We start from the raw sequence: 10566 nt of genomic DNA, 5'->3' as shown, positions 1-10566 counted from the left end.
AGGCCTGAGGGAGGAAGGCTGGGGCCTGGACTCCTGGGTCTGAGGGAGGCGGGGCCTGAGGCTGGACACCTGGGTCTGAGGGAGGAAGGGCTGGAGTCTGGACTCCTGGGTCTGAGGGAGGAGAGACTGGGGGACTGGACTCCTGGGTCTGAGGGAGGAGGGGTTGGAGCCTGTACTCCTGAGTCTAAGGGAGGAGGGCTGGGGGTCCTGGACTCCTGGGTCTGACGGAGAAATGGCTGGGCCTGGACTCCTGGGTCTGAGGGAGGAGGGGCTGGGGTCTGGACTCCTGGGTCTGAGGGAGGAAGGGCTGGGTCCTGGACTCCTGGGTCTGAGGGAGGAGGGATTGGGGCCTGGACTCCTGGGTCTGAGGGAGGAAGGGCTGGGCCTGGACTCCTGGGTCTGAGGGCTGAAGGGCTGGGTCTGGACTCCTGGGTCTGAGGGTGGAAGGGCTGGGGTCTGGACTCCTGGGTCTGAGGGTGGAAGGGCTGGGGTCTGGACTCCTGGGTCTGAGGGCGGAAGGGCTGGGGTCTTGGACTCCTGGGTCTAAGGGAGGAGAGACTGGGGAACTGGACTCCTGGGTCTGAGGGAGGAGGGGTTGGAGCCTGTACTCCTGAGTCTAAGGGAGGAGGATTGCGGGTCCTGGACTCCTGGGTCTGAGGGAGGAAGAGCTCAGGGACGGCACTGCTGGGTTCTAGAAGAGGAGGGCGCTGATAACAAGATTCTCAGGTCCTAGGGAACTAGTCTTTTGCTTCCCCAAGGGCTGGGGCTGTGGCTTTCCTTGGCTGTAACCCTCCTAAGTGTTGGTACGTTGTCTTGGTCTCTGTTATAGCCTGAGTCTAGAACAGTGCCTGAATGCTGGGGCTCAGGCAGGAGAACATGGAAGTGAGAAGAAAACGGCAGCTCACAAGTCCACTCTCCTTCCTCTGTCCCCTCCAGGCACCCGTTTCGGCTCCTCAGTTGCCCCCACGGCCAGATCTGCCCCCCAGGAAACCCAGAAATGCCCGGCCGAAGGTGGTGAGTCAGGCACTGGTCTGAGGTTGGGGGCTGGGGTCTCCTTCACCTCCAGGGTCCCTGGTTCACCTGTGCACTCAGGGGTGCCAGGGAAGGGACTCATCTTTGGCACCCATTTCCAAGGCACCCATCCCCGCTGTGACCTCATCCCTTGTTTTCTTCCTGGCTCATTCCCCCTCAAGGACTTTCTTTTTTTTTTTTTTTTTTTTTTGAAACAGAATCTTGCTCTGTCGCCCAGGCTGGAGTGCAGTGGTGCAATCTCGGCTCACTGCAACCTCCGCCTCCTGGGTTCAAGCAATTCTCCTGCCTCAGTCTTCTGAGTAGCTGGGATTACAGGCGCCCACCACCATGCCCCACTAATTTTTGTATTTTTAGTAAAGACAGAATTTCACCATGTTGGTCAGACTGGTCTCAAACTCCTGACCTCGTGATCTGTCCCCTTCGGCCTCCCAAAGTGCTGGGATTACAGGAGTGAGCCACTGTGCCCGGCCTCAAGGACTTTCCTGCTCTCCTTCCAGCATTCCAGATGTGTCCTACCTCAGGGCCTTCTCACAAGCTGTTCCCTTGGCCTGCACGGCCTTTCCTGAGGCTCGCCTTCCCATCCCTTCTCAGGGAGGCCTTCCCTGACCACTCTGTTCAAGATAGTACCCCCAGCTGGGGTGGTGGCTCATGCCTGCAATCCCAATACTTCTTTTTTTTTGAGTAAGAGTCTCACCCTGTAGCCCAGGCTGCAGTACGGTGGAATAATCTCAGCTCACTGCAACCTCTGCCTCCCAGGTTCAAGCAATGCTCCTGCCTCAGCCTCCTAAGTAGCTGAGACTACAGGCACGTGCCACCATGCCCGGATAATTTTTGGATTTTTAGTAGAGACGAGGTTTTGCCATGTTGGCCAGGCTGGTCTTGAACTCCTGCCCTCAGTTGATCCACCCGTGTTGGCCTCCCAAAGTGCTGGGATTACAGGCATGAGCCACCATGCCCGGCCTGCAATCCCAACACTTTGGGAGTCCAAGGCAGGAGGATGGTTTGAGCCCAGGCATTTGAGACCAGCCTGGGCAACACTGCAAAACTATTTTACCCTAACACTACAAAAAAATTTTAAAATTAGCCCAAAGTGGTGGCACACACCCGTAGTCCCAGCTGCTCGGGAGGCTGAGGTGGGAGGGTCCCTTGATCCCAGGAGTTGGTAGCTCCAGTGAGGCATGATTACACCACTGCACTCCAGCCTGGGCAACAGAATGAGACCCTGTCTCTAAACCAATAAAGAAAAAAAAAGAGTCTGTAATCCCAACCCTTAGGGAGGCAGAGGCAGGAGGAAAGCTTGAGCCCAGGATTTCAAGACCTTTCTGGGCAATATAGTGGGACCCCGTTCTCTAAAAAGAAAAAAAAGGAAAGGGTGAAAACAGCACCGCTGTCCCTCAGGCCCCTGCTCTGCTGTATGTTCAAAGATCTTTCGCCACCTGGCAGAGTTTAGGGCTGGTTTTGTTGGCTTTTATCACTGTCAGGTTGCAACCTTCCTGCAGGTAAGGCCTTTGTTGTCTTCTCCATCATATCTCCAGAGTCCAGAACAGTGCCTACCACACACACACATCATAGGTGCTCAATAAATAGATGCCAAATGAATACACTGAAGTGAGTCTTCCCAACAGCACTATGAAGTCAAAAATGTTCCTCTCCCGGCCAGGTGCGGTGGCTCATGCCTGTAATCCCAGCACTTTGGGAGGCTGAGGCAGGTGGATCACTGAGTTCAGGAGTTCGAGACCAGCCTGACCAACATGGTGAAACCCCCGTCTCTACTAAAATACAAAAATTAGCTGGGTGTGGTGGTGCACGCCTGTAATCCCAGCTACTTGGAAGACTGTGGCAGGAGAATCGCTTGAACCCAGGAGCTGGAGGGTGCAGTGAGCCAAGATCGTGCCACTGCACTCCAGCCTGGATGACAGAGTGAGACCCTGTCTCAAAAAAACAAACAAATGTTCCTCTCCCCATTTTCTGGAGGAAAAAAATTCAGAAAGGTGACAGTACTTGCCCAAAACCACACAGCCTGAGACAGGAGAAGCCAGTGTTGGAGTCTTTAAGGCCCCCAAACCATCTACTTTTTTGTTGTTGTTGTTTTCTTTGTTTGTTTTTCTTTTGAGATGGAGTTTCACTCTTGTTGCCCAGGCTAGAGTGCAATAGTATGATCTCGGCTCACTGCAACCTCTGCTTCTGGGGTTCAAGCGAATTCTCCTGCCTCAGCCTCCCGAGTAACTGGGATTACAGGCATGCGCCACCACACCTGGCAAATTTTGTATTTTTTAGTAGAGATGGGGTTTCTCCATGTTGGTCAGGCTGGTCTCAACTCCCAAGCTCAGGTGATCCACCTGCCTCGGCTCCCCACAGTGCTGGGATTACAGGTGTGAGCCACCGCGCCCGGCCTACTTATTTTTTCATGAGCCCTGTCCTGGCTTTCTTTTCTCCCCATGCCACCACCCCAGGGTTTTTGGGACCCTGGATTGCTGGGGAGAAGCAGATCTGTTAGCATCTCTGGCTGAGTACACACAGGCTTCGATCAATACTCAGCTGTCTTCAAACAAACAGCTCAGGAAGTCCGGGAACATTATTCAACCACAGCAAACAAGAGAGCCAGCAGGAAGCGGGGGGTGGCGGTGAAACCAGCCAGGGAAGCTAAAAACAGATCCAACCTGCCGCCAAAAGCAAATGGAAACATTAGGAGGCACTCAGCCGGCTCCCTGAGGACAGTGATGGGGGACACACAGCCAGGATGGCAGACTGACAGGGACCTCGGGCCTGATGATGACACCTTTGCCTAGGCCGTACCCTCCGCCTTGCCCGCCCTTTCCTCCTCTCCCCAAACCCTGCCTGATTAAAATTCCAGTCCACTCCCACCTACTCTTTCATTCTTCAAAACATACCATGGAAGAGACAGCCTTGGGTTTGCTACTTCTCAGCAAGCCAACTGTCATAACTTTTTTTTTTTTTTTTTTTTTTGAGCTTTGTTGCCCAGGCTGGAGTGCAGTGGCACGATCTTGGCTCATTGCAACCTCCGCCTCCCAGGTTCAAGCAATTCTCCTGCCTCAGCCTCCCGAGTAGCTGGGGTTACAGGTGCACGTCACCACGCCCTGCTAATTGTTGTATTTTTAGTAGAGACAGGGTTTCATTATGTTGGCCAGGCTGGTCTTGAACTCCTTATCTCCGGTCGTCTGCCCACCTCGGCCTTCTAAAGTGCTGGGATTACAGGCGTGGGCCCCGCCTGTCATAACTTTTGCTATGTGCCCGGCATTGCTTTTTTTTTTTTAAGATGGGGTCTTTGTCTAGCCTTGCGTGGTGCCGGGCTCCTGTAATCCCAGCTAATCAGGAGGCTGAGGCAGGAAAGTCGCTTGAACCCAGGAGGCAGAGGTTGCAGTGAGCCGAGATAGTGCCATTGCACTCCAGCCTGGGCGACAGAGTGAGACTCTGTCTCAAAAAAAAAAAAAAAGAAAGAAAAATGGGATCTCTGTTACCCAGGCTGGAGTGCAGTGGTGCAATCACAGCTCACTATAGCCTCAATCTCCTGGGCTCAAGTGATCCTCCCTCCTTAGCCCCCAGAGTAGCTGGGACTACAGGTGCATGTCTCCACACCCGGTTCATTTTTAAATTTTTTTGCAGAGGTGAGGGTGGGGCTGCTGTGGACACTGGATGTGATGGGACTTGGGACTGTGTCAGTGGTCAGTGTCACTGTGGTTGTGATCTGTGTATGGTGCTGTGGCCCCTGGGGTTGCTCTCTGCACACTGCTGTTCTCCATCTGAGAAACCTACCTTTAGGGGACGACACTGCCATTGAGCTGGATCTCATCACCCCACTGAACACTGGGGAACTCTCTGACCCTCAGTGTTTTCTTGGGGAAAATGGGGACCAGCCTGACACAAGCCCCACGGGCTGGGTTTTTTTTGTTTTGTTTTAATTTTTTAATTTAATTAGAGACACAGTCTCACCGTGTTGCCCAAGTTGGTCTCTAACTCCTGGGCTCAAGTGATCCTCCTGTCTCGGCCTCCCAAAACGCTGGGATTACTGGCATTAGCCACTTCCTCTAGCCTCCCCATGAGTTTTGATGAAGCCAGTAAGCTCAGTCACCTGTAACCTGAGTCATATCCTCTCCCTCACCTCTCAGAAATCTCCACTGGCGGCCGAGCATGGTGGCTCACACCTGTAATCTCAGCACTTTGGGAGGCCGAGGTGGGCAAATCGCTTGAGGTCAGGAGTTCAGGACCAGTCTGGCCAACATGGTGAAACCCTGTCTCTACTAAAAAAAATACAAAAATTAGCCAGGCATGGTGACAGGCACCCGTAATCCCACCTACTCGGGAGGCTGAGGTGGGAGAATCGCTTGAACTCAGGAGGCGGAAGTTGCAGTGAGCCGAGAACGTGCCACTGCACTCCAGCCTGGGTGACAGAGCAAAAACTCCCGTCTCAAAAAAAAAAAAAAAAAAAAAAAGGCCGGGCACGGTGGCTGACACCTATAATTCCAGCACTTTGGGAGGCCGAGGCAGGCGGATCATGAGGTCAGAAGGTCAGGAGATCGAGACCATCCTGGCTAACAGGATGTAAAAATACATTTTGTATATATAAAAGTCCAAAAAATTAGCTGGGTGTGGTGGAGGGCTCCTGTAGTCCCAGCTACTCGGGAGGCTGAAGCAGGAGAATGGTGTGAACCTGGGAGGTGGAGCTTGCAGTGAACTGAGATCCCGCCACTGCACTCCAGCCTGGGCAACAGAGCAAGACTCCATCTAAAAAAAAAGAAAGAAAGAAAGAAAGAAATCCCCCACTGGCTCCTCAGGGCTCCAAGAACTCAAGCCAAAGTCCTCTCCACTGCCCAAAGACCTGGGGCTGGGGATCTAACCCTTCCCCACCTCTCTGATTTCCCCCACTCCACCTCCTTTCCAGCAACATTGTACCCTTGCTGCTCTTCTAACTTGCCAGCAAGACCCCACCCACTTGAAGCCTCTGTCTGGATCCTTCCTGCACTCAGGCATCAGCTGGGTCATTCCCATCTCCCAGAGGCCTCCCCGGCATCTTCTCTCTCCCAGGCACTTTGAAGGAGACAGAACATGCTCTGAGACATTTCCTTTTTCAGGAGCTGATCAGTCACTGCAAGCCTCGGGCTCAGTAGAGCATCAGCTCCACTAGGACAGAGATAGTTTTCTGTCTTGTTCACGGCTGTCTTATCAGAGCGAAAAACAAGGCCTTGGCCTGGCACAGTGGTTCATGCCTGTAATCCCAGCACTTTGGGAGGCTGAGGCAGGAGGAAGGTTTGAGCCCAGGAAGTCAAAGCTGCAGTGAGCTATGGTCATATTGCTGCACTCCAGACTAAGCAACAGAGTGAGACCCTGTATTGCTTTGTTTTGCTTTGAAACAGAGTTTAGCTCTTGTTGCCCAGGCTGGAGTGCAGTGGTGCAACCTTGGCTTATGGCAATCCCCACCTCCTGGGTTCAAACGATTCTCCTGCCTCAGCCTCCCAAATAGCTGGAATTACAGGAATATGTCACCACGATTGGCTAATTTTGTATTTTTCGTAGAGACGGGGTTTCACCATGTTGGTCAGCCTGGTCTCAAACTCCTGACCTCACATGATCCACCCACCTCAGCCTCCCAAAGTGCTGGGATTACAGGTGTGAGCCACCGCGCCTGGCCCCTGTTTTTTTGTGTTTTCTTTTTCTTTTTTTTTAAAGAAAAGGAAAGAGAGAGAGAAAGAAAGAAAAGGAAAGGAAGGGAGGGAGGGAGGGAGGGAGGGAGGAAGGAAGGAAGGAAGGAAGGAAGGAAGGAAGGAAGGAAGGAAGGAAGGAAGGAAGGAAGGAGAAAGAAAGAGAAAGAAAGCGAGAAAGAAATAAAGGGAGAGAGAGAAAGAGAGAAGGAGGGAGAGAGAGGGAGAAAGGAAAGAAATGGAGGGAGGGAAGGAAGGAAGGAGAGAGAAAGAAAAGTAAAAAGAAAAGAGAGAAAAGGAAAAGAAAAGAAAAGAAAGAAAGAAAGGGACTGACCCACTGGAGACGCTTGGGAACTGTCTGTGGGGCGCATGAGTGAGCAGAAGGGCTGGACACATGGATGGACAGGCGGACAGACAAACTAAAACTTCTTCCTACACGAGTTAGAGGTGAGAGGGAAAAGGCAGCGTGGACTAGGGACAAGGCCAAAGGTCCTGTCAGACGGTGGCAGCCACCACTGTCACCCCTGTCCAGGACCTGTGAAAGGACGTCCACCCAAGCTGCAGCTTAGCAGAGACATTTCTTAATCTCCTCCTCCCAGGCACTTCTGGCCCTCCCCAGACTTCAGGCCCCTCTTATCTTGCCAAGAATTAAGGCTGTGGCCTCAACCGCGCAGGAAGCCACCTCCAGCCCCCAGGCCAGGGAGGGGGCCATAGAGTAAGTGGAAGGGACTGGAGGGTGGTCTGGGACTCCCAGGTCTAAGACAAAGGGGACAGGGAAGAGGAGCAGAGGGAAAGGTTGGATGCCGGGAATCAACCACCCTCTCAAAATCTCTCCATTGCAGAGACTCCTAAAGGGGAACTCCCTCCAGCTGCCCTGGGACCCCACGACCCTGCCCCGGCCTGAAGGTCAGGTGAGTCCACTCCCTAACCCTCTCTGGCCCACTCCACCCCACTCCACCCTTCTCCACCTGGAGGTGACCTCATCTAACCCACCCCTCTCTCCACCTGCAGGGCACCGAGATGTGCTGCTAAAGGGAGCCCCAAGGGCTGGAAGGGGGTTGTGAAACCAAAATAAACTGCCAAGCCTTGTCTGTCCTCCAGGGTGCGAAGGAAGAGTGCAGTGGCCAGCAGGGGGCAGCAGGGGGCAGCGGGCCCAGGGAAAGAGCAGTCCCCAGGCCTGCTCCCCACCTGAACAACAGGAGTCCAGGCCCCAGCCCCTCCTCCCTCAGACCCAGGAGTCCATACTCCAGCCCCTCCTCCCTCAGACCCAGGAGTCCATATTCCAGCCCCTCCTCCCTCAGACCGAGGAGTTCAGACCCCCAACTCCTCCGTCAGACCCAGGAATCCAGGCCCCAGCCCCTCCTCCCTCAGACCCAGAAGTCCAGACCCCCATTGCCTCCTCCCTCAGACCCAGGAGTTCAGACCTCCAGTCCCTCCTTCCTTGCACTCAGGAGTCCAGACCCTAGACCCTCCTCCCTTGGACCCAAGAATTCAGACCCCCAACCCCTCCTCCCTCAGACCCAGGAATCCAGGCCCCAGCCCCTCCTCCCTCAGACCCAGGAGTCCAGACCCCCCCAGTCCCTCCTCCCTCAGACCCTAGTCCCTCCTCCCTCAGACCCAGGAGTCCAGACCCCTAGTCCCTCCTTCCTTGGACTCAAGAGTCCAGATCTTAGACCCTCCTCCCTCGGACCCAAGAGTTCAGACCCCAGCCCCTCCTCCCTCAGACCCAGGAGTCCAGGCCCCCAGCCCTCTCCACCCTCAGATCTTCAAATGGAATCTGGGACCAGGCACGGTGGTACACGTTTGTAATTCCAAGGCTTTGGGAGGCCAAGTGGGAAAGATGGAGCCTAGGAAGCCGAGGTTGCAGGGAGCTGTGATTCTGCTATGGAAATCCAGCCTGGGTGACAGACCGAGACCCTGTCTTTAAAAAAAAAATGAAAAAAAAAGAAACTGGGCCCCCAGCCTTGTTTGTGATACCCAGGAGTCCTGCTCTCAGGATTTAGAAGTCCAGAATCCCAAGTTCTCAGAGAACCAGGCATCCAGCCCTCTCCTTCATCATGGCGAAAAAAATCCCTGCACCCAGACCCTGATATCCAGATTAAGTCCCTGGTCAAAAGACCACACATTTCCCCGATGGCTATCCACCTTGCCTTGCCACGGTCTGTTCTCATCCCTCTCTCTGTCCTTCATTCCTCTCTGACATCTTTCTCCCAGAGTAACTGCTAACTTCCAGTCTAAGTCTTGCTGAGGAAGAAGAAATACCACCTCATGATTCATCTTGGATTGACCCGAGCCTCCCTCCACCTTGTTTAAAATGCCCCATTCCCGGAGACCTTGCCCTGTGCCCAGCCCTGGGCTGAGCAATGCTGACCAGGAAGCAGTGATCACTGCCCCACAAGGGCTCACCTTCCAGTAGAGGAAAGAGATCTGTCCCTAGATAGTGATGACCCAGAGTGGGCATGGCTGGGGTAGGGAATCCCAGGGGGCTACAGGAACCCAGAGTGGGCACCTCACTCAGCCTGGGAGGTCAGGGAGTGCTTCCAGGAGGAGGCGATGTCTGAGCTGAGACTTAAAAGATGATGAGGCCAGACGTGGTGGCTCGTGGCTATAATCCCAGCACTTTGGGAGGCTAAGGCAGGCGGGTTGCTTGAGCTCAGAAGTTCAAGACCAGCCTGAGCAACATGATGAAACTCCATCTCTACAAAAAATTTTGGAAAAATTCGCCAGGCATGGTGGCACATGCCTGTAAGTCCTAGCTACTCGGGAGGCTGAGGTGGGAGGATGGCTTGAGCCCGAGAGGTCAAGGCTGCAGTGAGCCAAGACTGCACCACTGCACTCCAGCCTGGGCAACAGGGCAAGACCCTATCTCAAAAAAGAAAAGAAAATTTTTTAAATGATGAAAAAGTATTCTAATGGACAGGAGGCTTGAAAGAATGTATCAGGGTCGGGCACGGTGACTCACACCTGTAATCCCAGCACTTTGGGAGGCCGAGGCGGGCGGATCATCTGAAGTCAGGAGTTCGAGACCAGCCTGGCCGACATGGTGAAACCCCGTCTCTACTAAAAATACAAAAATTAGCCAGGCATGGTGACAGGCAGCTGTAATCCCAGCTACTCCAGACACTGAGGCAAGAGAATCACTTGAACCCGGGAGATGAAGGTTGCAGTGAGCTGAGATCACACCACTGCACTCCAGCCTGGGCAACAAGAGCGAAACACTGAAAAAAAAAAAAAGAAGGAAGGGAAGGAAAGGAAGGAAGGAAGGGAGGAAAGGAGGGAGGGAGGAAGGGAGAGAGAGAGAGATTGTGAGAGAGAAAGAAAGAAAGAATTATCACAGATTTAGTTCCAAGCAACAGATGCCACCTCAGGGACAGAAAGGGAATTTATTGAGAGGATATGGGGTCGCTTACAGAATCCCAGGAGTGAACTGGGGAATCAGGATTGGAAAGTGAGCAGGAAGGATCCTGGCAGCTGGCCAGCAATGGTAACCCAGCCACAGTGACACCACAGAACCGGTCTGATGAGGCCATGGTGGTGATGGCCACTGGACACTAGTTGTCTCGCTGCCTCTGCTGCCCCAGAAATAGGATATGGCTGCTCTTCTCATTCGCTGTTGCTGGTAATAAATCACTTAACAACTTAGCCGCAAATGACAGCAATCATTGCATTAAGTCTCATGGTCGTTGTGGGCTGGGATTTGAAGAAAGGCGTGGCTGGTTTGTTTTGGCTCAGGATGCAAACAAATGGTGCAATCAGTGATGCTGGCCGCAGGGTGGCTGGGGGTGCTGGACAGGTGGGCATCTCTCTGTGGTCTTAGGGCCTCCCCCACCATGTGGTCTCTGCACTGGCCAGGTTGGGCTTCCACACAGCATGGCTG

At 53.6% G+C, this 10566-nt stretch overlaps 1 protein-coding gene across 1 annotated transcript in view; it reads left to right on the top strand.

Moving 5' to 3' along the window:
* CBLC (Cbl proto-oncogene C) overlaps window positions 1-7784 on the top strand; it is a 26097-nt gene extending 18313 nt beyond the window's left edge. Inside the window, exons 8-11 of the mRNA XM_017852759.1 lie at window positions 853-1014; window positions 7289-7404; window positions 7532-7600; window positions 7701-7784. Of these exons, the coding sequence (XP_017708248.1) occupies window positions 853-1014; window positions 7289-7404; window positions 7532-7541 (288 nt within the window). The 3' untranslated portion in view covers window positions 7542-7600; window positions 7701-7784. The remainder of the gene's footprint in view (window positions 1-852; window positions 1015-7288; window positions 7405-7531; window positions 7601-7700) is intronic.
* The last annotated feature ends 2782 nt before the right edge of the window (window positions 7785-10566 follow it).

The sequence above is a fragment of the Rhinopithecus bieti genome, unplaced genomic scaffold (genome assembly GCF_001698545.2).
Source record: "Rhinopithecus bieti isolate Rb0 unplaced genomic scaffold, ASM169854v2 scaffold_35865, whole genome shotgun sequence".
NCBI classification, from domain to species: Eukaryota; Metazoa; Chordata; class Mammalia; order Primates; family Cercopithecidae; genus Rhinopithecus; species Rhinopithecus bieti.
The sequence above is the reverse complement of the archived record's forward strand: the minus strand, read 5'-3'. Positions and strand labels throughout refer to the sequence as shown.